Source organism: Hippopotamus amphibius, chromosome 5 (genome assembly GCF_030028045.1).
Source record: "Hippopotamus amphibius kiboko isolate mHipAmp2 chromosome 5, mHipAmp2.hap2, whole genome shotgun sequence".
Lineage (NCBI taxonomy): Eukaryota > Metazoa > Chordata > Mammalia > Artiodactyla > Hippopotamidae > Hippopotamus > Hippopotamus amphibius.
The window spans coordinates 25,423,632-25,451,598 of record NC_080190.1 but is presented as its reverse complement, the minus strand read 5'-3'; the positions used below and the strand labels follow the sequence as shown (position 1 = coordinate 25,451,598).

Genomic DNA, 27,967 nt, shown 5'->3' with positions numbered 1-27,967 from the left:
TCTGAAGCAGTTTATGGTTCAAGTAGCTAGTGGTCTGATGTGGGGGAAAGAACCCTGAACTCAGAGACCTGGATTGTAATTAGGAATCTGCCACCTACCAGCCAGGGAACACTGGGCAAGTCACTTGGATTCTCAGAGCATTAATTTCCTGATCATTATAGAACGGACTCATGCTACTTGCTCTGCCTAAATTGGAAGGTTGTTGTGAGGATCAAGGGAGATAATAATGGCTTTGAAATGCTTTGAAAACTACGAGCCCTATAAAATGCAAGAATCAGGAGACTAACCCATGTGCAAAAATCAGCCTCACTAAATTTTGTGTATGCGCCTTCTCTTTGAAGGGTATTTATAAGCCTGTCACATAAAAGATGACTATATCTTTCCCCCAAATTCATTCTTTAATTACTCAAGGCTTCACCTCATTTTTCCACATATGTGCATGATAAAATCATCCCACATACCTTCCATGGTGTTGGTTGTCAAAGAAACCAACTGCTAATGATACATATGTCTGTATATAGATAACTGCAGATATCTTTCCAGACTTTTGAGTGCCTGCTTGTAGCAGTTGGGCCCCCAAATCACCTGGATTTCGATACTTTGTTTAAGAGCCTGCTTTATGCACCCACATGAGAGGCAGAGAAACCTCTATGGTGTGGCTACTGTATCCCTAATAAATTGTTATCTTTTTGAAAGAAAAAGAGCCCTGAGGCAGAAATTAATAGAGTGTAATTATTCAAAGAAAAACTGTTTGGCAATATTTTAAATGATGTTAATTTGCCCTTAATGGGAGAGATTTTGAATGTTAAATAAATAGCAATTTCATCATTAGGGACACATTTACACACAGGAGTTTAAAGAAAAATGAAAGAGTTTCAGGGATGATCTTCAAAAGAATGCCAGTAAAGTCATCTTCAGGTGAATATTCTTGAAGCACTTTCAGAATTTTAAGTGCTTGTAACAGGCAGTACTAATGGAAGGTCTTTATTTTTTTAAATTTTTATTGGAGTATAGTTGATTTACAAGTTGTGTTAGTTTCAGGCATACAGCAAACTGAATTGGTTATACATATACATATATCCACTCCTTTTTAGATTCTTTTCCCATATAGGCCATCACAGAATATTGAGTAGAGTTCCCTGTACTATACAGCAGGTCCTTATTAGTTATCTATTTTATATATAGTAGTGTGTATATGTCAATCCCAATCTCCCAGTTGTCCCTTCCCCCCTTTATCCCCTGGTAACCATAAGTTTGTTTTCTATGTCCGTGACTCTACTTCTGTTTTGTAAATAAGTTCATTTGTACCTTTTTTTTTTTAGATTCCACATACAAGTCATATCATATGGTATTTGTCTTTCTGTGTCTGACTTACTTCACTCAGTATGACAATCTCTAGGTCCATCCATGTTGCTGAAAATGGCATTATTTTGTTCTTTTTTATGGCTGAGTAATATTCCATTGTATATATGTACCGCATCTCTTTATCCATTCCTCTGTTGATGGACATTTAGGTTACTTCTATGTCCTGGCTATTGTAAATGAATACTAATTATTAGAGAAATGCAAATCAAAACTACAATGAGGTATCACCTCACACCGGTCAGAATGGCCATCATCAAAAATCTACAAACAATCAATGCTGGAGAGGGTGTGGCAAAAAGGGAACCCTCCTACACTGTTGGTGGGAATGTAAATTGGTATAGCCACTATGGAGAACAGTATGGAGGATCCTTAAAAAAACTAAAAATAGAGCTACCATATGACCCAGCAACCCCACTGCTGGGCCTACATCCAGAGAAAACCATAGTTTGAAAAAATAGCATGCACCCCAATGTTCATGGAAGGTATTTAAATAGCATGTAGCTAGGCTGTCTCTGTACATATAATGATTTTAGTGGCTTGTTGTAAAAGTTGTTGTATTTGAAATACTTCCATGAATAAACACAAAATAGTGATATGATTGTGAATTAATAATATTTAGTTGACCTTTGTGTTGAACACAAAGGCTTATGAGAGACCCCTCAGTCATTCTGGTGCGGATGCATACCTTGAGTTGCAAGGGTGTTGAGATCCTCTGGGACGATTTGAGCAATAGGAGTCAGGGGCCAGTGAATAAGGACTCCTGTCTTCCCAAGTCAAGAGGGCAATACTGAGCCTTCATAGAGTCCCCAGTGGAAATGAGCCCCAGTTACTTATAATAATGAACAGCTCAGTAATGCACCTTGGGATGACTCTCCCTTCCTCCTTGTTTCCTGCTTCCTAGTTCCACCATTCCTGTTCCCTAGGAAGATTTCTCAGAAACAAACAAACAAAACCCAAACAACCCCTCCAAAAGAATTAACTACCTGCACAAAAGCCCTTGTCTCAGGCTTTAATTTGGGGGGAACCCAACTCAAGACAATTTGGAAAGGCTCTCTCTTTGAGTCCCTGCTCTGCATCCAGGATTGTTGATAGGGTGGACTACACAAGACAAATAGGAAGAGTCACCCTCATCCCCGTATAAAATTCCTCAATCCAAACGCCCGTTCCCATCCCTTTTAACTTTTCAGGGACCTGGCTTTATTGCTTATTCTTTTGTCCCCTCTATCTTTAGCTTATTCATCCCTCTTTTTGACTTTCCATCAGTGTTTAAATATTTTAAAATATCTACCGCCCTTACATTAAAAAAAAACAGCAAAACTTTCCTTGAACCCCATACTCCTCTCTAGAAATGACCCATCTTTCATTCACAACCAAATTTCTTGAGTGCAGTCTACACTCATTTTCTCATTTCCTTCTCTCTTTAACCCACTTGAGACTGACTTCTGCCTCTGCCACTTCATTGAAATTACCTTTGCCAAGCTCGTCAAAGATATCTTTGAATACTATCTTGATAACACCCCTCAGTGATGAAATTAATGGACTCATCTACAGCTTCGAAATCTTTGAAGCAGCCTCTCTCTCTCCTTTGTTCCTTTGATAATGAGCAGTCCTGCTCCTCTCCTTACTCCTTCAGTCTCTTCTTCCACTCTCACACAGGTGCCTCTTCCTCTGCCCATCTTTTAAGTATTTTCTCTGAGAATTTAACATATTTTCTCAGAGCCCTCGCTGGATTTCTTTTCTCTGCTCGCTTCCTACCCTCTCTCTGATCAATCCCTCCCATCCATTCCTACAGCAGAGCATCAGTTACCAACCAGATACTGATGATTCCCCAGCATCTCCTGCTGAGACAGGGTGGCTCCAGGGAGGGGCTCTTTATTTACAGGATGCCCATCAATCTTTTCAGCATGGCAATCTCTTCACTCTGTTCAAAGCTTTGCTGTGCCTGTCTCTAATAAATGATTCCGGTTTGCTTCTTCCCAAGAGATCTGCTGAGGCTTCATGGAAGTTACAATGCTTGTTGCTTACCAGGCCAAAATAGCAAGGAGTGTTTTCCCTTAATCTCAGAGAATTGTTCTGTAATTAGCTACATATTGGAACCTGAGTATTTGCCTTTGTAGTAGTACATGGATGGGATATGTCTGGTTTTAGGGGAGTCATTTGTTTTCCATGTTGCACATCAGCTCTGAGTAATTGGTAATAGCTGCGTAGAAGGCTGTGTTATGGTTCGGTAGGAAAGACTGCTTTTGTTAATTAACAGTATCTCCATGGGCATGGAGGTGTGGCATGTCTACTGTGCAGTGCATCTTACAGGAAGAGTGGTGCTCATAGTGTATCATTATTCAGGGACCTCGTATGGTTAGGAGCAGCCTGGGCATTCCAGTCTGGAAGGTGGGTATGCTTTCTAGGGACCACAACATTTTCTATATTCAGCTCAAAGGCAAGAGACCAGCCACACAACTTTCAAATCTCTTCCACTATTTGGAAATCTGCAACTTCCTGTTTCCAAAGCCGTGATTCTTCAGCATGTTCTTTCCACCTAGCCACCCCCCAATTTTTACCCACCAATCAGCAAATTGGAAGAATTGTTTTCTTTGTTGGAAAAAGACCTCGCGTGTATTCAGTGCCAAATTTATGTCTGGCATGTGTGCATTTTATTTTTTTTAATTCTACTTTATCTTCACAGGATCTCAGTGTGGTACACAGCATCGTCCTCATTGTGCAAAGGAGGAAACTGAATTTCAGGAAATTTTCGAGAATCATCCTTTGTTGTATAGCTCAACAGATGTCCGTGTGAGGAGGATGTGACCTCACGGCTGCCTGGGTTCATAAAGGCTGGCAAAAAGGACAGTGATCCATTTCTCATTTATGTTCCCAATCTGAAGATCTTCACGTTAGCACTGAATAGCTGGTGTTCCCAGAAACTTTTCCGGATGACTGTAAAAGTGAAATAGGCAGATGCTGTCCCTGTCTTGGTAGATCATCAGGGCAGGAAAGCCTCATTCCACTCCTTGTTCAGTGGACTGTTTGTCAGGATCTGTTTCAATTTTGTTTCAGATCAGAAATTTTCTGCATCATTAACCAAAGAAAGGCTTAATGGAATTCAGTACAATGTAATCATGCCAGTACCTCTGAGAGTTGTCCCTCAGATACACTTAGAGGATTATTCAAACACTCATCACTGGGGTGCCGGGGTAGGGTGGGGGGGTAAGTGGCAGCATGGTTAATCATCGTTACCATCACCAGCTCCACTCTTCTCCAGCCTTCCCTACTTGCCTTGCACCTCTCTGTGCTTGATCCAATTTCCATGAGGTATTTCAGGGCACAGCATCTCTTGTGTCCCATTCCAGGGTGCAGAAGAGTTGTTGCATCATGACCTGGTCTGGTCTCCCCGTTATCCTTCCCTTCCAAGTTCCAGCAAGTCCCCAACACCCACACTACTAAGCCCAGCTCCCAGGGGGATCCCTTTTCTGGGGCCTTCTATTAAAGATAATTGTATCGTTATAAAAACAACAGTGCTGATAATGAAGGCCGTTGGGCTGTGGACTGAGAAGCAAACTATTAAGTCCAGTTCTTTCCCCACTACCATTCTAACTAGAATATGTATTTCAGAGGTTCAGCTTTTAAAAATTTTAATAGCTCTTCCTTTAACTCCATCGCTAGCTAATGGGGTAAACAGACATTTTGGATTTCTGCAAGAAGCTTTTAAGACTTGGATTCTGAAAGACCTCATGATGAGCCAGAATAAGGTCTTCTGGGATTTTAATAGTGGCAGAACCAGTGGCTCATCAATCAACTTGACTTGACTGAACACCTACTATGTACCCTGGGCTCTCTGAGATAGAAGTGCTGATTGGTTGATTCATTCATTCATTCAATAGTCATTTATTGAGCATCTAATATGCTCCTATTACTGTTCTTAATGAAAGGAACATAATGGTAGACAAGACTGACAAAGTGGCCGTCCTCATTTTTTGCTCAGTTTAGATGAAGAGGTAGGACTGGATGGCCTGACAGTCTCCATGAGTGATGCTCAAAGCACCTAAGGTATGTGAGGCTCCTTTCCAGGGTGAGGGAGACCCATGAGGCATGATATGGTCAGGGACACTTCCTGGAGAAGGCAGGGTTCAAGCCATTTCCTAAAGAAGGGAATTAACTTGAGGAGTCCAACTTCAGGACCAACCAGTGCTGCAAAGAAGGGAGGACGTTCATGGCAGGAGACAGTGTCCGTGGTATGGGGTGAGCAGGTGGGGGAGGGGTGGCAAGTATTCATAAGTTTAAGCTTGGTCTCACCACAACTCACTCTGTGACCTTGGACCATTACCTTTTCTCCTTGGAACTCAGTTTCCTTATGACAAAATGAAAGGATGGCATCCAAGTAGAGCTTTCAAACTTTGTTGTCGTTGCTGTTCTTAACAGCAGGAACTACTTTTCAAACAACGTTGTTTAAAGAATTCCGGTAGGTAAAACAGATGCAGGTGGAATGGTTCTAGTTTAAGGAGGGTGAGGGGCTGTATGAGCTCCCCCACCCACCCAGCCTCTTCTTCACCTTTTTATGGACACTCTCAAAGCATCACCGTAGAATTCTAGAATGGCATAGAATCCAGTTTGCAAGGCAGCAGGCGGTATGACTCTAGAAATTCCCTTCTAATGCTAAAATTTCATAAGTCTGCTCACTCTACGGGGCAGTCCATTGAGTCAGACGTGCAGAGGGGACTATTATTTGGAAATATTTCCCAAATCATTTCTCCAATGTCAGAATTTAAAAAAAAAGATATTTAGGATGTAGCTAATTTCTCAAGAGAGTTACTGAATCATCCTTCGCTTCTTTCCTTTCACATCCATTTACTGAGGGCTCAATATGGAGACAATGCGATAGATCAGAAATTAAAAAGCAAAAACTAAAAGTTCCTGCCATGGGAGGGTTTATAGTCTAGTGGGAGAGAGAGAGATGATATATAAGTAAAGCAATAAAGGAGAATAATTGCACACTGTGAGAAATCTATGCAGAAATAAGCATAACTGAAAGAGCCAATAATAGCAAGGAGGAGACTTCCTTCATTCACTGATTCCTTAATCCATCAACAAATTTTTCTACTACTATTCACAAAGCATGGGGCGCCACTTTGGAGATTTTACAGTAAACACAAGACAGACCCTAGTCTTCTTCGCAGGGGGGCTTATGATTTAGGTGGATTCTGATCTGTGATAGTTATTAGGGGGCAAAAATAAAATAATATAAACACATAAATTAAGAGAAAATTTTGTGTGTGTGTTTATGTGTATAAAATATACCCAGATTTTGCTTTTGAGGCTGGAACATGAGAAGTGTTTTCATGACAGGTGGATTCACGCACCCTCTTCCTAAACTGGGAGTCAGAAGGTCTGAACAGAAATCAATTCCTGCAATTTATTTTTAACTTCTTTCTCCTTAGCCAGGATTGATTTTTGTCCTTGTGATCAATGGCAGAGAGAATAGCTCCATGGCCTGAGCATCTGTTCAAACACTTGGTCTGATCGGCCCCACATCTATTGAATAGAACTTTAGAAGCTGATTATGAAAGTAATAGGATGAAGATGTTTAAAGGATGGGCCTGATTACCCCTGCCTCCCTGGTGAAAAATGCCTGCAGGTGGGGGATGAGGCAGTGGGACACCCTGCCGTCCCCAGTGGGCAGAACCTGGCATGGTAAAGTCGGGAAGGAGGGAGGCACTGGGGATTAGCTTCTTGTTTGCCGACCTGACTCTCTCCCCTCCTTCCTTTTAAGCTCTTTCTTTTTCTTCCTCCTCCTATTTCATCCTTACTACATCAGCTACTGTTAGATTCGGAACTGCAAGCAAAACATCTGTTGCAAAAAAAAAAAAAATTGATTGGTTCTTCTCTCTGTGTGTTTCTTGAGCTTTAAAATCCTCTGATTCTTTAATCTCCATCCTCTCCTCCTCCTCCCTTGTTTTCTTCTAATCCAGTGTGTGTGTGATGGGAGCATGAAATTAGACACTTCCCCTCTCTCCCTCTAGCCTTGGAACCTCTCGAGGCTGGGCAAGATTTCTTCCACTTTCTCCTCTGAAATATGTTTTTGGAAGGAATGCACACCTTGCGATAGTGTGCAGTTGTAATTCCTCTGAATGCAGTTAGGATGGAGAGGGGGCCAGACCCAGGGCCTTTTGTCTGGTTCTCCAGAATCAATGCCTGCAGTTTTACTGCCTACCCCAGGTGGCAACTGTTTCCAGATTGCAGGATGGAGCAATCATCCAAGGGCTCTTAATACCATTGTGTTTATTCTTTCAGGGTGCGTTGTAATTGCTTCTCAGGTGTTCTTTGTGTGTGTGGGAGGGAAGGCAAAGAAGCAGTGGCTTTCTTACTTCCTCTGAAATACCTTGAGATTAGTTCTTATGAAGTGGATTGAACATACCTCTTCTGTGGGAGAAACACTACAGTTCCCAGCATTTTCTTGGTTCAGAATTGTCCTAACCCTTCCTCCATGATTTTCACCTCCTAGCTAATTTTCTGTCTTATTGAATAATCTATAGTTCTTGGAGAATCAATCATATATAAAGAATCAGCTAACATTTGTTGAGTGGCTAGTATGAGCTAGGCATATTATTAATGCATTTAATTGTTATGACATCCTTTGAGATAAGTCCTACTCTTACCTCCATTTCACAGAAAAGGCACAGAGCAGTGAAGTCATTTTCCCAAGATCACACAGCCATTAAAGAGTGGAGCAGAGATTTGACCTAGGCAGCCTGACACCAGAGCCTTGTTTCTCATTTTCTGCTCTTGTTCTGCTCTTTAAATTAGAGTCACAACTTACACTTTCTTATTTGCCTGAGGCAAATTGGGTCCAGAAATGTGTAAGGGGCAGTGAATGGGAGTAGAAAGCTTAACATGAAGAAAGTACTTCCAACATGTTTGTGGGGTCGTTGAATGACCACAAAAGGAACTGGCTGCATAGAATCTTAAGAGATCGGAGTTGAAGAAGACATTCACACTGAGGAAACCAGGACCCAGCAAGTGAAGGGATGAGGGACACAGGGATGTGACAGTTTTGAGTCTCTACTTTGTGTCAAGCGCGTGTTGGGCCTTATGTTGTGAGGGTGCTTATCTGTTTTCAGATGAAACTGAGGTGTGGGAGCAGTTAAGTGCTTTTCCTGTAGACTCGCAATTGCCAGTAGGGGTTGGGGGAGGTTTGCAGTCCATGTCTGGGCTTCTGTTGTTCTGATGCTCTTTTTAAATTTTCACAACAAAGAACTAAGTAACCCCAAAAGGTACAGAAAGATAAAATCCCTGATAACTAACCCAGCTGTAATTCTTGGATGTTTTCTTGAAGTGAAACCACATTCCTGATGTGAACCTCCTCTACAGAGATAAACAAACAAATAACATTTTAATAAGATTATTGAGCAGTATAGTATAAACTTTGTATTGAAAATGTCAAGTAAAAATGAAGCAGAGTGTTTATGGCAGATACTGAAGGGCAAAAACCCTTAATAAAACCTACACACACCCACTGTTTCTTGCCCTTCCCCCCAGAGTGCCTCTTGGGAACCAACCAACCCCCCGTGATCCACTCACTTGGATCTCCTGTCCTGCCTCCACTCCAGCTCTGCTGGTGATCTTTTTCTTCTTTCAAAGTCCATCCTCACCTTTTCCCTCCACGTCTTCCTTTGGTGTGTAGGACAGTTCAGCCATGATCTGGTTTCTCTAGTCTTCATTCCTCAAACCCATCATCCCATTCAGCAAAGAGGATGTCCTTCAGTGTGTGAATCCCCTCTCATCCTAAGGCAGTGGGAGTGTAAATAACACCTGTTTGTATACTACTTATTGCCAGGTGTGCGTGCAATTATGTGTGTGTGTGTGAGCGCACCCGTGTCTATGCACATCATCTGTGGAGGGTGACACAAGAGGGCTTCTGCCTACATCTCTGGAGTCAGGCAAACATGAGCTGAGATCCCAGCCCTCTGCTAGCTATGCTGTTGCCATGTCTCAGTCATGTGATCTATAAAATGAGATAGGATGAGTGTGGACTCCACAGTGCCCAGCACTGATTTTATTGCAATTCTAGAAGGATCATAAGTTGAGTAAACTATTGTGGTTCTAGGGTGGGGGGTTTCTCTGTTTTATAGCTCTTAGCCTTTGCCCTGCTCAGAGTACCATAGCACTGGCATTCATTTTGTATTGTCATTTGTGCATCTTACATGTTTGGCATGTTTTTACAAAGAAATGGTGAACTCCATGAGGTCACAGCCCCGTGACTCCTGTGAGACCTGACACAGCCTGGGCGCTGAAGTTCTGAATAAGTACTTACTGATTGATTGATAAATGTAACACACAGTAGAATTGGGGCCAGTATCCCTAATGAGATGTCTAAATGTGATTAATGTTCAAGGAACAATGTGAATTTGGCCAGAACTTTGATTAATATGTGGATTCGGCAGTGGGTGGGGAAGAACATCTTGTAATCTGCTTCTTTGGTCCCCACAGGAAAGCACGCCCTGGTTTTTCCATGTGGTGGTGTTGTCAACCACTCAAAGGAGTATTTAATGTAAAATCACGACCCACTTGTAAAAATCCATGCAATTATCTCCACTTTGTGTTTTTCTGATCTTGACTTGGTGAACACAGATTGAAGCAGCCTGGAAATGTGAAAAGACCCTTGGGCTTCAAGTCGGAAGTTCTGAGGTTGGCTTTGAGCCTCACCTTTTAGTAGCAAGGTGACTTAATGTGGCCTGTCTGGGTCTCAGGCCCCTGAATTCTAACATGGGGATGTAATTAGACATCCCTTTCATGTTTGCGCTCCGACCAAATGAGATTCAGTCCAATAATGAAAACGAATGGCATGAAGTAGAATACTCTACAAATGTGAATTATGACCTGGGTGCCAGGTACTAAGAGCGGTTAAATGGGAACAGGACACATTGTCTATCCTCGAAGATAACACAGCGCAAGAGACCTAAGAGGTACCCTCTTCCAGTAATTCAGGACAGCAGCGGATATGTGCAGCAAGAGAGCTACAAACAAAGACCCCTGAGAATCAGAGGAAGAAAAGCTGAATTCCGGCTTGGAAATTGGGATGGGAGAGGACTCTTTAAGGAGGCAGCTTTGGATGTAAGCCAGTGTGAAATTCGTTAATGTTGGCATCTGGGTCAGGATGACTCCTTCCAGGTAACTGGTCCTAAACTAGCTATTCTTTGGAAAGGCTCTGCAGTGAACACTTTTTTTTTTTTTTTTAAATTTATTTTTTATTGGCTGCTTTGGGTCTTCTTTGCTGTGTGCGGGCTTTCTCTAGTTGTGGCAAGTAGGGGCTGCTGTTTGCTGCGGTGCACGGCTTCTCATTGCGGTGGCTTCTCTTGTTGCGGAGCGCTAGCTCTAGGTGCACAGGCTTCAGTAGTTGTGGCACTTAGGCTCAGTAATTATGACACTCGGGCTCGGTAGTTGTGGCACACAGGCTTAGTTGCTCCATGGCATGTGGGATCTTCCCTGCCCAGGGATCTAACCCGTGTCCCCTGCATTGGCAGACAGATTCTTAACCACTGCGCCACCAGGGAAGTCCCTGCAGTGGGCACTTTAGATTCATTCAGGATTGCAAATGTAGTGGGCACTGTCAAAATTTAAAGACCCAAGTTCAAATCCAGGCTCTGCTACTTTGGAGCTGAGTGACATTATGCATGTCAATTAACTCCTTAGTAAAGTGGGGCTGCATAGTATCTCTCCTCCAAGGTCATTGTGCATGAGGGCATAGAGTGCATACAAAGTGGTGAGCACAGAGTTTGACTCTCCAACAGTGATGCTTCTGCTGTTGGAGGACAGGACGGGCATGACACAGAGCATACAATGGGGAAGCTCCAAGAAGTAGCGGTTGGCATTTTACAAATATTCATGGCTCTCTTGGGGGAGGTGGCAGTGTTTTCTGAGAAACAACTTGACAGATGGTTTAAATCCATCCTCTGCTGTCCCAAAATTCACTCATGAGGCATGCAAATCCCATGTTGGCGAAGTTTTGCTATTGTATCTAGCAACCCACGTCTCCAAGTCTGTCTGGAAATCCCATGTCCCAAAGAAGCATCCCTGCTTCTCTAGAAAATTAACAGCTTTATTTTCCTTGCCCTTTTAGGGTCTTTAAAATATCTTGACCATATCAATAAAAATTAGTCATTCTTTAAGCAGCTATGCACACCTGCCATTCATCCCCTGTGGCTGAAGACACATCTGGTCCATAACTCTGCCCAGCCACTCTTGCTACTCTTGTCGTATTCTGAACTGCCTCTAACCTTTCAGTCTGCAGAGAGCTAAAGCCCCACAGACTATATATAGCTACTGGCCCAATGGCAAATGTCAGTGTTCCACACAATCAATAGAGAGGCCATATCTGCATCATCAGCTTGATTTCTGTACTAAGGCTGCTGCAAAAGCCATAGACTGAGTGGTTTATAAAATACAGAAGCTTATTTCTCACAGGTCTGGAGGTTGGCAAGTCCAGGATTAAGGCACTGACAGATTTGGTATCTGGTAAGGGTCTACTTCCTGGTTCACAGACGCTATCTTGTTGCTGTGTCCTCACATGTTAGAAGGAGAGACAGCTCTCTGGGGTCTCTTTTATAAGAGCACTAGTCTTTTCATGAGGGCTTCACCCTCATGACCTAATCATCTCCCAAAGGCCCCACCTCCAAAGACCATCATGTTGGGGATTACGTTTCAACGTATGAATTTTGGGGGGACACAAACATTCAGTCTACAGAAATTTGTCAGTGAAAATACTTTTAAAATCTTTGGGCTCCTGGGTACGTATACAGGTCAATTATAACATCCTGCTCATTGCAATTGTAGAATAACTTACACTTAACATGAGAACATTTTATTATTTATCTCATTTACTTTCTGTAAGAGAAGAGTAATTATTATTTGTCCCATTTTTATAGAAAAATAACCTTGAAACTCCAAGAGATTCATTACCATGCCTTAAAATTGCATGTCTGATACATGATTGAGCTGAAACTAGAATCACAGATGTTACAGATACTGAGAACTTTTACCTTTCTTCCTTCTTCTCCTTTCCCACACTATAGTTTTTATTTTCTGAAATTCTGGGATGTTATAAAAAAGACAGAGTCTAGTGGCTGGCTTGGGAAGATTCCAGCCAATTAGTTGACCTAATAATGTCTACCTGTATAAAGGAAATAGGCTATTTGATATCTCAAAGAGAAAAACTTATATAAGTGTAAGAAGCCTATATAAGCTTGACTCCTTGCAATATCTTTTCTAGTCCTTTCTTAGTCTGTCTTTTACAGAACCATATTAAACTCACAGTGCACAAGAAACAGGGACATTTGTGAAAGAAGAAGCGGGGGAGGTGTTTTGATAGTAAGTTTTAACACTTGTCTTTAAGGTTTCCATGGGTAGTGTTTCCTTTTTCTGTGAAGCTCTGGCTTCCTGATCTAGAACACTCAATATAGACTTGTCTGGGTTTTAGATTTTTATCTATTATTATATTAAGTGGAAATATTCAAATGCTCCCAAATTTTGTACTCCAGGATGACAATTCAAATCTGTATCAGTTCTTTTTTTTTTTTTTTTTTAATTTCTGCACTTATTATCTTTGCCTTTTCATCCCCCAACAAAACTAGGAGACAAAAAACAATGAACTTCCATTTTGAAGGGTCAAGTGGGCATCCCAAGAACTTCTTCCCTTGCTTTTAAATCACAAAAGCTAGGACACAAAGATAAAACTTACAGCCATTAATGGTCAAATCTCTGGTACAGAACACATTGGCTTTGTGGTCTCCATAGGTGGTCTTCTCTACAAAGTCATCCTTGCTGAGGGCAACAAGAAGTATTTCAGCCCTCTATCCCTGATTGATTTTGACCAGGTAGCCCATGTGGCAACCCTGGCACTTCCTGAAGCATCCAGTTTGCATATAAACTCTCACCATGGTCAGTTATCATAAGCCCTCCCAGATATTAGACTGATTCAGGCGTCTGTGCCTCTAGTTCATCAGGGACAGGTAATATGCATTAAGTACTTAGCATGTGCAGGTTTAAGGCTAAAACTCATTACATGCCATGGTGGGTTCAATCCTCATGACAACATGTCAGTAGGCAGCATTCATATCTTCATTTTCCAGAAGAAAAAAATAGGAAGGTCACCAAACCAGCAAATGACAGAAGCAGGATTCAAACACAGGTCTGGGGTCCCAACCAATGTGCTATAATGCTTAAAAATTAAAAGAAGAGCCTTCTTTGAAAATATATAATTGGAAACTTATCAAGTCCAGCCCCTTTATTATATTTAAAAAAATAGTCTCAAACAGTTTTTTTACTGTCTACTAATTCTTCTTATTTGTGTGGTCTAGACATGGTCTTTGTCCCATGCTTTTCTAACTCACCACCTTTTCTCTACCTTACTAGCATTCCCCATAGGCAGTGGAGCCTCCAAGCTGTCTCTTGGCAGAGCTGGTGAAGGTGGCAGTTGATTTGTCAGTATTTTTTGGCCAGTAGCATGATGGCAACCTCAGTACACATCTTCCCTCCAATACCGCCCCTACAAGCACATGAGCTGCACACACACATACACACACCCCCCCGCACACACACACAAAGAAAGAGAGCACAATATTGGCTTCACGTCAGCTATCTTATCACAAATCTATTCTTGGTGAAGCTATGTTAGGGCCCCAATAAAAAATTTTATGGGCAAATCTGTTTCAGAGAGGTTCAGCCTCAGCAGGAATGTTGTGTTAGGCATTAGACCCTCTCTTTCTAGAAACAGGCAGATAAAACTGCATATTACATTAATATCCCAGAGCCTCCAGGACATAAAACAAGGAAATACCAGTTTGACAAACACCGAATTCAACATCGGAAGTCCAGCAGAGGAGATGGCTTGCTGATAGGTGTCTTGTTCCAAAGGCTGTACGCAGGTCTGATTGAGACACACAGTGTAGTGCCTTAGCGGAGCACTTTCAGAAAATGAGCTCCAGGTGGCAGAGGTGACATAACCTGCCACATAGAAGCCATCCTGACACTTAAGAGTCGCATCCTAATGGGACCCATGGCTATTTATTGACTCTCGTGGCCGGGTAGTCAGAAACCTGTTTCTTTGTTCTTGAAGAAGAAATATGATCTTCAGAGAAATTATGTAGGTGGAGCGGAAGACAAAGGCCTAACAACGTCAAGACTTACTTTAAATAATCTGAATAGAATTAATGAGCAAAGAAATTGGAAAAGTGAATTGTGCGTGATAGCAAGCCAGCTGTTCCCTTTCATTTTTTAAGGAGGAGGAAGCAATGCAATGGCTGCGTGAGAAGTAACTAATGCACGCCTGCAAAGGGCGTCATTTCTCCTGGCTTAGATTCTTCACATCGTACTGGACCCAACAAGGTCCTCTAACTGGAAAAGCTTCTAAATGTCACTTCCTATGGAGGCACCAGCTCTCTTGTAAACAGAATGTATTTCCATTATAGCACCTCTTATTCACCAGTTCCCAGAGCGGCACTGTTCACTCCTGTGCAACAACAGAGCATTGATTTCTCAGGGCTGGGAAATTAACATGAACCCTCCCAGAGAAAGATCTGCCTTGTTGGCATCTTATCTTGGAAATTGGGAGTTGAGTGACCTGGAATCCATTCCCTTTCACAGAGAGGTTTCGAAACCTCACATACTCTGAGAGGCCAGCATAAGCTTTGCAGTCACATAAACTTGGGTTCAAATTCCAGCTCCACCGTTCACTTGCTGTGTGTCTTTGAATATGTCATATAAGTTTACTATGTCTCAGTTTCTCCTCTGACCGTAAAACAGAAAGCTAGTACATACAGAAGAATTGTGCTTGCTATATAGTAAGTGCTCAAAAAATGTTATGTTAATACTTTTACATTGTAGGGTACTAATAATAGTTTTAACAATAGTAATGGTAATAATTATTGTGGATATTGAATAGTATCATGGATCTAAAAGCACCCATCACATGACAGATATTCAAAAATGTTAGTTTCTGCATCTCTCCTCAGATTACCTATGACCACTTATGAATTCTAGAGACATTACAAGTTTTCTTCTATCTATGGCAGAAACAAGCTCAATAGGACTCAAGGTCCTCTGGTTCCATTTTGGGGGGCAAGTTTCTCTCTCTTCTGCAGGGCAAGTCATCATCCAGAAACAAGGAAAAATAAAAAAAATAAAGGATATGTCAGTTTAGACTTGGTTACGGCAGGCATGGGAGCAAGTCAGAAGAGACAGATACGTTTAATGGCTAATGCATTTGTCCAAAAGGAATCATTTTCACTGGCCAGGAGCCCAATTAAACCTGTAAAATGGAAACCCAGAAAATCAGATTAACGAGCCAGTCATTAGTGAGGAAAAGACCCAACTAATTCTGTGTTTAGCAAGACGGATGGGCCCAGAGCAAATAATTGGATGACATTCATCAAATGTAAAATAAAAGGTGTCACTGAGAGGGAAAGTGGTAATAATCTCTGGGATTTACAGTGCCAGCACATTTGCTTGTAAGGAAGAGAAAAGTTCATCAAAATAGATTAATAGTCGCTAAACTTTATTCCTTCCTTGTGTGATTGCCAGAGAACCACACAAATAATAGCAGGGAGGCAGCAAATGCTCCAGCACCGGGAGGACTCTCCTCCCTGGGGGGAGTGCCAGAGCATCTATCTGGAGATAAGTCCCTGAGGCTAGCAGGGAATGGGCACGGATGGAGTTCTTCTCTACAGCCACTCTGTAGTCACTAAGCAGTGGAGAAAATCGAATTCAGCGGCTCTCTGGTTAAGTGGATGAATCACAATTCATTGTTCAGTTAGTAAGTATTGACCTCCTGCCCTATGCCTGACATTTTGGGGATGTGCTCATTCTTAGTTAAGTTTTCAAGCGTAGGTTGGAGTCATACACTGGCTGGGCCAAGGAAAGGCTGTGTGATGTTGGGCAAATTAGTGACCCCTCTCAGCCTCAATTTCCTGAGCATATATATATATATGTATGTTCTACAGGTCAGGAATATATATGCACAAATGAAGTGTGGTTTATAAACTGCTCACTGTAGTATCTTCCATGTAATAAAGTTTTCACTGCGTGGTAATTAGTGTTCCTCTTGTTTTTATTACCTCACCTCTTCTAAGAAGACATCATTTTTAAGATGCAGTGTCAATGCCATGACAGATTTTCTGGTAATATGAAGAAACACAAACATATACACACAAGCCAATTACAGAGATTAAAAAACTTTTTGAGATGTTGGAATCAAGGAAATGTATCGTTGTTACATTGTTGACATGATTAAGATGAATGAGGACTTGTCTTAGTCACAGGAGGAGGAGAACAGGTTTAGAGCCAAACTTTACTAGGTTCATATTTGTCTTATCTTGGGCAAGTCATTCCATATCTTATAGACTCTGCAGGTTGTCAGTGGGATTAACCTAGGTAATTTACATAAGGGCAGTTCCAGAGTATAGGAGATGAACCCAATTGATGACAGTTTTATCATTATTTTTATCATCATGCATCCACTAATCTCCTGCCATGAGACCAGCATTACTTAAGAATCGAGAAGTTACACCCTTATAATAAGACATGGAGAGATCATTACAGGTATATGTACAGCACAAGAGTATATGTTGAAAGTGCTATAGAAATGGAAACAACAAAATTCAGGAGTTGAGCGGAGGGAGACGTTAGAAAGAATTGGTGGTGTCTGCAACCCTTCTATGAACTCTGGGGCCTTACATGGAGGTTTCAAGCATCTTGGGTTTCTGTGGTACAGAAGAGTGGCATGGCCAGGACAGAGGCAGAGCTGCAGAAGCCAGCTTGATGTCACTAGGGGACGCTATGACATCAGAGGTACAGGAGAACCACTGGGGTCCTTGGACTTCATGCAGCCCTTTAATAGTTTAGATTATTCCATGGTTTTTCTGAAGTGTAATTCCATCTTCATGATTTACTTAAGCAGAAACTCTCCCAGGTTGTGTGTATGAGGTTGAGGGGCGGTGGGGGGTGCAGAGTCTGTCTTGGGCATGGCCATAACAGGCGTGGCTGGGCTGAGTTCCAGTCAGTGGGACTGATCGCCCTCTCAAGAGGACCATTCTGTTCTCCTTTGGCCCTTAGTAATTTGGAAACCCCAAGGGGTCCAACCTTGCTCTGTGGTGCTGATAGGAAGCCTGGTGGTGGTATCATCTTGTTCCCTCTGGAGGTGGCTGGGTCTTCGGGGGAAACTCTTTTTTTAATTGCTGACCTCTGGCCAGCATTAATAATGGGATTCCAATACTGCTCTAATTCACTAAGAGTGACCTGGGTGAATTTCAGGATGTTCTCTAGAGAACTGATTTTTAAGCATATGATAGGTGACAAGAGGATATATTGGGGGATTTAAAAACTTTATCACTGGATACAGTGCCTTCTTGGGGGGGAAGGGGTGATGCAAATGATTTAGGATTATGTGTGAAAGTACCAAATGTCACTGAATTGTATATGTTAAAATGGTTAATTTTATGGTATATGAATTTCACTTTAATTTTTTAAAGACTTTGTTATCACTGTAAATGCAAAATTCAGGAAAGTATCTGCATCTCAGAGGGAGGCAGGGGGCAGGATAGGTGAGGAGTACAGAGGCATAGAGGTGTATGTCAATTGGCATAAAAGTTCTAGTTCTGTGCTGCTCCAAGTGTGGTCCCTGGGCCAGCAGCAGCAGCCTCGTTTAGAAACTTATTAGAAAAGACAATTCTTGGACCCCACCCCAGACTGATTGAATCAGAGGCTCTGTAGGTGGGGCCCAGCAGTCTGAGTTTTAACAAGCTTTCTGGGCAATTCTGATGCATGCTGAAGTTTAAAAACTACTGACCTAATAGTTCTTGGGTTTGCAGGTATGATTACATGTGTTGGTTTTATAATTAAAAATAAAGCCAAATTAAAGAAGCAGATAAATAGGATCATGCCAGGACTGATGGTGACTGTGCTTAGAACCAAGGGTTATATTTTAATCTGATTCCATGCATTTGAGATTTATTTTTAAAAGAAAAAAAAAAAGACTTCTCAGCAACTGATTGATCTTAATCTGTCAACACCCCACCTCTAAGCCAACACAGAACAATATAAATTCAAAACAGATATCTTATCAAGAAAGAAAGTCTTAGAATAAAAGACAAGAATGATTCTAATTAGAAAATAGAGATGTAGGAATAGCAGTGAACATCAGGGAGAAAACCGTTCTCTCCTCTTGGTTCACAGCCTAAATCTTTGCACCAAGTATTTTCCAAGGTTCTGCCTTCACGCTGACTCGAACATCTGCTCTACCTGGCAGCCTGTGGTGCCTGCTTTGTGGGCTTCCAATCTGCGCAGGTCAAGGGGGAGCCATGGGCATGCCATCTCTCAGAGTGAGGAGCGATGGGTGACTTTCAATAGAGATGTTACAGCCCTCCTGCTCCCAGCAGCCACTGTGGACGGGCGCCTGGACTGGACCAGAGTCAGGGGGCTGGCCTATCTCCAGCAAGTGTTTGGGCCTTAGTGAGCACAGAGCCTGTGCCTCCGGTAATTGTCTCCTCAGCACAGCAGCCTGGTTGCTATTGTCCTCCTGCTATTTTCTCTGAACAGGCTATGTTTTCTTCTCCGGTGAATATTAATTTCCCCTGAGTTAGCATAATTGGGCCAAGAGCAGCCATCTGCAGAGCTATGTCATGTTGGCGAGACTTTCTAGTAGGCCCAGGCTAGGGGACCATTTCTTGGAGTGGTTTCCAGGTTCCTCTAAGAATCCATCTTTTCCCAAATGAGGTTTCAGATGTTGACTCCCCCAGCCATAAACTAGTAGAACTGAGACTCAGACCTAGAATTTCTGGCTTTCAAATCCAGAGTTCTTTCTCCGACTTTCGATGCTTTTAATTAACTTGCACATGGAAAGAATCAATAAATATCCACTTAATGCGTGGATTTGTAAATAGGAAGGAAAAAATTGTGCTCAGATCAGAAGGGAAATTCATTTCAAAGTAACAAGGCTTTGAGCAATAGTAATTGTTCATATCCCCCAAAAAATTTCTTTGACAATCATGTCATCATTGCGATGGATTAAAAGCTCTTGAGAAAAAAAAGAATATATAGATCATGAGTATCACCCACATCAATAACTTCTGTGTTTTCAGTTGAAAATATGTATTGTGTATATGCATTCAGAGCACAGTGACTAAGTACAGAGCCCCTGCTTTCACAGATATTGCCAGCTGCGGGCAAAGACTGTTGGAATTGCTCACTTATTGTCCAAGTGCTGTGACACGGGAGCAACTCAGGGAGCTGTGGGGTTGGAGGAGCAAAGCCAACAGGGAGTATTCCCTAAAAGGTTGTCACAAACCTACTGTGGCTGTGGATAGAGGCTACTACTTTCCACCTTGTGCCATGATCCGTAGCCCCATCTGAACTTTTTGTGTTTCTCCCACGGTCCAGGTGACAACTGGTGGAAGAGCCAGCTACTACGTGTCCTACCGAAGAGAGGCCTTCGCGCAGATAAAGCTGCCCAAGTACTCGCTGCCCAAGGTACGTGCCAGAGGCTGCCCTGGGTCCTGCCAGGTGAAGCGGCAGGGAGTGGCTGCCTTGTTGGGCTATGGAAGGTTTGATCCATGCCTGGGAAACTGCTGGCATTCAGCCTGGCTTACCACTGCGGGGTTTGGCCTCTGCTGAGGTCACTGAATCTGGGTTCTGTGTTCCCCTCTCAGCAGGGTACACAGGCAAGAGCTTTGATTTCCTATGACTCAAACATCCGGTATAATCATTTCCCAGGACTGATAGTGAAAGGAACCCTAGCTTTGGAATTGCTTCTGAGGCCCCCTCCCTTTCACAAGGGCCTTACTGACAAGTAGAGGGCCAGGCTCAGAATGGCCCAGGCAGAAACTACACACACACACACACACACACACACACACTCACACACACTCACACACATACACGCACACTGGTGAGTCTAATGGCTTTCTTGCTTCTCTCTACCTTTTAATGCTAAATATAAATGCACTGCCAGTGCTTCCCTTCTGCACTATGAGTAATTATAAAGGAATAATTTACTATAATGTTAATATCAAACCATGTCATTCTAACTCCTGTATTGGAAAATCATAAAACTTACTCTGTGGACCTCATCCCTTGTGAGCAGTGGCTTCTGGGAGGAGATGGATCTTAGAACCTCAGCGTGAATGTGAGAAGGCTTTAATTGCATCACCTCTTAAGGCTGCAAAGAAGCAAAGTCTCAGGTTGGACATGAATCAAATGTAATGTTACGAAGACTTGGATCTCTAAGTTGGTGCTAGGAAACATATCATGAAAGGCGAAATGAGTAGAGAGGTAAAAGGGATTATGGAATAAGAAGGTGGATAATCATCTACCCCCTGGTTGCTTTTATCCATTCAGCTATTCATATAAACTCGCACATATCCATTCATTCATTTGTTCCTCGTTCATTCACCCATTGATCTATCCTCTCTTCCACTGAAGTTTTTACTCTGTGCCAGACACTGAACGAAGCTCTGTGGTTAGAGTGGTAAATAAGACAAACGTTCCCTGCCTTCATGGAGCTTGTATTCTAGTAGAGAAGAGATGCTGAACAAACAATTGTGGGTGTAGGGAGTATTATAGGTACAGAAGTTCAAGGACCATTGGGACATGATAGTTGGAGCTCACCATGGCTCCAGCTGGCTAGTGAGGGCAAGTTTCCTAAGGAAAGTGATGCTTAAGGTGATTCAAGAAAGGTAAGGAGTTAACCCTGCAAGCAGGTGTTTGGGAAGCTGGTAGAAAATACATACCCTGGCCCTGTTTTAAGAGAGAGTATCGTTCATTTAACAAACTAGAAAAACCATCTCAAGAGCTTGGGTTACATAGAGAGAGGTGGAGAGGCTGATGAGGTTCTCAGGGAACAGAGTAAGTAGCCGTAGGACCCATGGGCGTTAATTTCTCGTTTTCTGTAACGTCTCTGTGATTGGCTTTATAGACCCATTGTATAGGGTCATGGTTGCAGGATGTACCCATCAGATATTCTAAACCCAAGCAGGAAGGAGGTATCCTTGCCTGTGGAGGATGAGGAAGGGGAAGTTCATGATCATGGTCTTTCTGAAGGAGAATGACCCTTAACAGCAACCTGGTGATTTCCATGTATTGGCCCAGGAAAGGAGTTTCAGGAACTTTCCAAACCATATTCTCCATGTAGGGCCTATTGCATGTATGTGTGCCTGTTTTATGTATTTTTAACCTTCTCAGAACAGCCAACAGTTGGCTCCCCTGGGCAGTGTGGCTGCAGGTGGGGACGAGTGAAGCCTGGCATCAATCACAGCCCTAGAACATTGCATTAATGACGACTGGCCCTGCGGCAGTTTACTGTGGTGGACTCCTGTCCGCGCGGCCCCCTTGATAGAACTTCATCCAGAACAGCTTCTCATTAACATGAGGGCTGCTGTGAAAATAGCTGGATGGTTATTGATCCCCTTTATGAGTCGACATTGGCCCGGATTTTCATAGCCTGGGCCGAGGAGGTGAGGACAGAGCGGGTGGAGGGAGATTGGTTCTTTCCATTGTTTAAAAATGGAAACGGCTTTTAAACAAGTTGTTGCCGTTCCATGTGGTGCTGCAGCTGCGGCTGGGCATCTTGCTTAGAAACAAAAACACGGAAAAGCTCCCCGTCCGCATCGCCCTCACACCTCCACTCCTAGCCTATCTGTTCAGCATACACTCTCCTGGGGCACTCCGTGACTTCAGAGTGTTTTGCAGGGAAGGAGATGAAGGCCATTAATAAAGAGCAACATTATTAGGGGCAGCAACCTGTGCTGAGTCTTCCATAGCCCAGTCCCTTGGCGTCGGGTTGGTGCTGAGTCTGAGGCCGACGGCCGTGTAAAGCACCCGCCAGCGGAGGGCTTGGAGGCAGATGAGGGGAGCCATGGCAGCTTTGGGAAAAGGCAACAGAGCTCAAGAGCAGAAACCCAGGGCTTTCATTCCAGCTCTGCCTCCTGCTCATCTGTGAGCCCCGGTCTTCTCGTCTGTAGAATGGACATCGTAATACCATTCCATTTGGCAAGGTTGTGAGGGTGCAGCAAATGGCTCATGGTTGGTAAAGTGTAAAGTGCTAAGGAAATCTAAGCAATGATTGTGTTCCAGGGGAAATACCACTGATGCTCTTAACCTGCCAGGCCAGTTCCTCGTGGGGCAGCATCCCAGGCTGCTCTTGATCTCAGAGTTGCCTGCCTTGCTGGACCACTCTGAGTCTGCTAGACCTTCTCTTGTCGCTTAGATTCTGGACTTGTTCTTAACTGGCTACTCCAACAGTCATTTCTCCAGGAGGAAAAACTGTTTTGTGTTGGTTTGTTTCTGTTTGGAACTCAGTTTGGTGGTAACTTTGAACTTGACTTGAGCCCCAAGCTCCTGGAAAACAGCCACATTTAAGAAATCCCCCCACGCTTTTGTGTTCCTGGACAAGGCTTACTGCAAAGAACCCCTCTTCTCTTAAATATCCTGTTTTTGCCTTTGGCAAGACCGGATTCCTGTTCTTTGTCTTATAAATGATTAGCTGAACCATTTGTCCCCACTGACCAATCTGGGCAAGATGCCTGCTAATTTGACTGGACCAAAGTTAAGTCTGGCTTTTCTCCTTCTGAGAATCACCTGACCCTAAGGAAAACAATTTCCTGTTTACTCATCCCACTCCCTGCAGTTTATTCTAGCCTCGCTTTACTTCTCCCTGTGCAAGGAATTCTTTTCTGCCTTCACTCTCTGAGGTGTTTTCAGATATTATGATCAGAGTATTTTCCTTATTGCAATAGTCTTTTCAAATAAAGTCTCTCCTTACCTGAGTCTGGGCTTGTTTTTGACAGTAGAATACAGTTAATCCCACTTTGAATAATGAAAGAGAAGAGGGGGAAATATGTTTTAGATAATTTATTGTAATGATAATGACAGTGATAAGCTTTTCCTTAATTTCCTTAGGAAAATTTTCCTGAATTTTTACATTTCCCCGAATACCGACTTGTCCTTCCTTGCTGTGCCATGGCCTCACTTCTTAAAGAGTTATCTGTCATTCTAACCTCTTTTCTTACTTTCTGTTCACTCTTGAACCTACTGCTAGTTGCCCTCAGCTTTTCCACATCCATCTCTCCACGATTCCACTAAAAACCTGCTAGCTGTTGTTGCCAGTGGCCACCTACATGCCAAATCCAATTAGACAGCTCTACAACTTTATTTTTTTATAAATTTATTTGTTTATTTATTTATTTATTTATTGGCTGTGTTGGGTCTTCGTTTCTGCGTGGGCTTTCTCTAGTTGCAGTGAGTGGGGGCTACTCTTCGTTGCAGTGCACAGGCTTCTCATTGCAGTGGCTTCTCTTCTTGTGGAGCATGGGCTCTAGGCGTGCAGGCTTCAGTAATTGTGGCCTGTGGGCTCAATAGTTGTGGCTCACAGGCTCTAGAGTGCAGGCTCAGTAGTTGTGGTGCACGGCATGTGGGATCTTCCCGGACCAGGACTCGAACCCATGTCCCTTGCAGTGGCAGGCGGATTCTTAACCACTGTGCCACTAGGGAAGTCCTAGACGCTCTACATCTTTATTTATTTATTTTTTAAAAACTCTCTGGAGCATCTGACACTGTTGGGGGGAAATATCCACACTTGATACTCTTCCCTTTGGCAGTGTTTTTTTCCTGATTTCCTTTTCTGGATCCTCTTCCCTTGCCATCCTTAAAATGGTGATGTTCCTAAATTCTCCTTACATTCTTCATGGTTCCTGAGTGACCTCATGTTTCTCTTCATACTGATGACTCCTATATCTACAACCTCCGTGTATATCTCTCCATTAAACTCTGGATGATATTGTTAACTGTCTATTCGAGGTACATTCCCTTAATGTACCCATTTAACAACTGAGCTCAGAGCGTCTACATTTTGGCCCTCATATCTCCTCCTTTTATTTACTTACTTGCTGCATTTATTTACTTACTCCATTTATTTACTCAGTGAACTATTGTTGGATGTCTACCATGTGCTAGATACTCTGGTAAGTACTAAAAATAATGTGATAAATAAGAGAGACATAGTATCTGCCATCTGGGAACTCATTATAGTCTAATGAGAGAGGCAGATATCACACAAATGATTATAGAAGTGATTATTAATTTTGATTGTAATGAATATTCTAAGTAACAAGCAGAAAAAATTGTAATTCAGCTATCTGAGATATTAAAGATATGTCCCTCTCCGTTACTCCTTGTAGAGTGTACCTCCTTCATATCTCACCTGTTCATTTCATAGGGTTCTCATAGAAATCTACTTCCTCAGTCAGTCCCTGTATGTCTATTGTAGCCCTAAGTCAGGTTCACGAAAGGACACCCGAGTTTGTAATGTCTCCACCACTAGGTGAGCATCATCTTGAGGTCAGCTTCTACATTTTGTTCATCTCTGTATTTATATATGGTGTTTTGCACTTGGAAAATGCTTAATAACATTGGTGTTTCTGTAATGAATGAAATTACATTAGGCCCGGACTATAAGAAAATGTTTCAATAACATGGAAATATTTTTACTATCATTCACCTAGGAAGTCACAGGTTTAGATTTTCAAAAAGCAAATATGATTCTCCCTAGTGACTGTATGGGGAGGGTGCAGGGGGACTGTTATTTATAATTGTTTTGATAAGGAAGCGACACATGCTTTGGAGTTAGATTAGGGTAGCAAGAAGAAAGAAATAAGCTTTAGTGTCATTCAGATTCCTATTGGACCAATTTTAACTAATTAACCAATTTTAACTAATTGTCCTGGAAGAGTTAATATTCTGATTATTGCTTGACCCCTATTCAACTCTAAGACCTATTAGGAGAGAGGGCACATAGTTCAGGTTTTCAAAAAGTGATTCCCCAGATTGCATGCACCAGAATCATCTGGAGGGCTTACTCAGATGGTAGAAGCTAAGGCTCCACACCAGAAATACTGAATCAGAATCTCAGACATTGGAACCCATGAGTCTGCATGCTCTTAGGATCTCCAGGTCATTTCTGATGATGCACACTGAATTATACCCCCACTGGTAAGGAGTTTAGTTTCTTTATTCAGATAGTCTTGGGTTAAAATCTTAGTAATATAATTTATTATCTAAGTGACTTTGGTAAATTAAGGATTTCTCAAGTAGACATCCCATAATTTTATATACTAGAGAGTAGTCTCTCATCCTAGAGCCTGGAATACCTGCTTGCCAGGTAACACAGTCCCAGTGCAGCTCTAAACTAAGAGGCACTCACAGCAGATCTGGCTGCCTCTAATCCTGACCATGCCCCAGTGTTTTAAGTTGTTTTTTTCCACTTCTTTTACGTTCATTTAGTCTAAAATAACTTAGCTCATTCATTTTTATGACCAAAACATCTGGGGAAAGCCAGGCATTTCTATTGCATTTTTAACAGGGTAAGTGAATTTAATCCGTATTTCCTGCAGCTGCTATTTCCCCTCCTACTGGGTTCTTGGGCTTTCATTCCACACCAACACAACAGGACTTCATCACATGGTTTTTAAGAGTAAGGCTTATTTCCATTTTCAAGCATCTCGGCAGGAACCTGCAATTCTACAAGGTGTGTAAGCACAAATGAGCAAGTGAGGTCTTAGTCAAGGTGACCTAGGGAGTCCAAGGCTAGAGGCTGAGATCTAACAGAGAATCTCCAATCAAAGATTCCGAACTCACTTCCTTGCTTTTCCCACTTCCCAGCCATCCAAATCAAATGAGTTTGCTTCTTTTTAAAAAAATCTGCTTGGAGGAGCTCTCCATGGTTCTGACATTATAGACATTGCCGTCTCCTTTTTTGTTGAAACCATTTCCAGGAAAGATCAGTCAAATAAGGTAAAGGCTAGATCCACCCTAGTTATTTACTTACTGTCACTCCACTTGCCTGTGTCCCTCTTACCAGTGTTTTCTGCCACAGTGACAAGCGTGCCTCTCTTTTTGCTTTCCTGTCTGGCATATACACTTGTGTACTTTTACATTTTTAAAATTACTCTTATTTTGTCAAATGTTTATCCAGGTCAACGTTTCCTCCTGACATTGTAAGTTCCTTAGGTAAAGATGTGCGTTTGTGATAATCTTTGTACAGTGCCTAGTCACATATGCAAACTGGCTTTTATAAACTGTTTTAAGCTGTGAACTATTAGATTTGATTTCAGACATGATCCAGTCCAGGAATACAAACTAAAGTGGCTTCAGGGACCAAGAAGTTAACATTAATATGTAAGGGCAGATCATAGGAACCCTTTGGGTTTGGAGGGCTAAGACTCCAATGAGTGCTGACTCCACCTTAAATACTACATTTTCACTACATTGATAGTGGCTATGGTCAAACCAAACAATTGTGATTTATATTTATGTCATGGGTCATGGGTTTGCAAATTCTGACCTACGACTATGTATCCAAATAGTTAGAAGCTAACAATTAGGTTAGAGTCATATAGGAAAAGTTCAAAACATGATTTGACAACTTACAAGTTACATAATCTGAAGCAAGTTGGTAAACCTTTGCATGCCTTAGTTTATTCCTCAGTAAAATGGGAATAATCATACTACCCCCATTGTAGAATTATTTGGATTTTTTAATTGAAATGATACATTTAGATGACTTTGTATGTGCCCAAATGTTAGCTATTTTTATTGTAGCCCAACCTCTTCACGCTTTCAGTGAGAAAATGGAAGCTCAGGGAAAGTGACACATCCAGTATCATACAGCTGACATAGCAGAGCTTATATTATGACCCAGAACACTAAATTCTAGGTTGAGTGTTCTTTCCTCTATATCCGTGGTTTTCAGATATTATTGTATTAGCAGCAGAACCCCCCTCACCTTTTACTCCTAAAATATTACACAAAACTCCAGGATATAACAGGTCTAAGTAGTGCTGCTCTGTTTGAAACAGAGTTGGAAGCCCAGAGCCCCACCCATTGACTATGCCTCCATGCCACCCTTCTTGCAATCCCCATCCAAAGTTTCAAAAGAAAGGCATGAAAGCCCTACCCTAAAAAGCTTGAAACCATAAATGAAGATCTAATGAAGGGATAGGCCCTGTCTTTTTCGCATGTGTGAGTTTCCTCTTGCAAGGCTGTATGTCTCCGTTAGCACTAACACCAACTTTCAGTTATAAAAATAAAAAATGAAAGTGGATAAATCCCTTGAAGCCATGGAAAATGATGCCCACCAAAGCCCCTTACACCCATCTTACTGTCACTTAGCAGGGAACAGAAATCATGAAGCTCATAATTTATAGCCTTGGCCCAACACAGGATTGTTTAACATTGCCTATAACTCAAGCTTTCTCTCAACCGTTTCATAAGTCACGGTAATTACTCTGGGTCCCGGTGGGCAAGGAGCTATGGAGATCTGCCTTACAGGCCTTCCATCTTCTTACAGGACATGCACATCATTAGTACCAATGAGAACCAAGTGTTTGCAGCGGTGCAGGAATGGAACCAGAATGACACGTACAACCTCTACATCTCAGACACACGTGGGATCTACTTCACCCTGGCCATGGAGAACATTAAGAGCAGCCGAGGTCTGATGGGAAACATCATTATTGAATTGTATGAGGTATGTAGCCAAGATTATCCTGCAGTTGGATCTGCCTCTCTT

At 42.3% G+C, this 27,967-nt stretch overlaps 1 protein-coding gene across 1 annotated transcript in view; it reads left to right on the top strand.

Annotated features, from left to right (window-relative positions):
- The window catches only part of SORCS3 (sortilin related VPS10 domain containing receptor 3), a 569,211-nt gene that overhangs the window by 440,299 nt on the left and 100,945 nt on the right, over nt 1-27,967 (top strand). The window contains exons 8-9 of the mRNA XM_057735333.1: nt 19,786-19,875; nt 27,746-27,925. Of these exons, the coding sequence (XP_057591316.1) occupies nt 19,786-19,875; nt 27,746-27,925 (270 nt within the window). The remainder of the gene's footprint in view (nt 1-19,785; nt 19,876-27,745; nt 27,926-27,967) is intronic.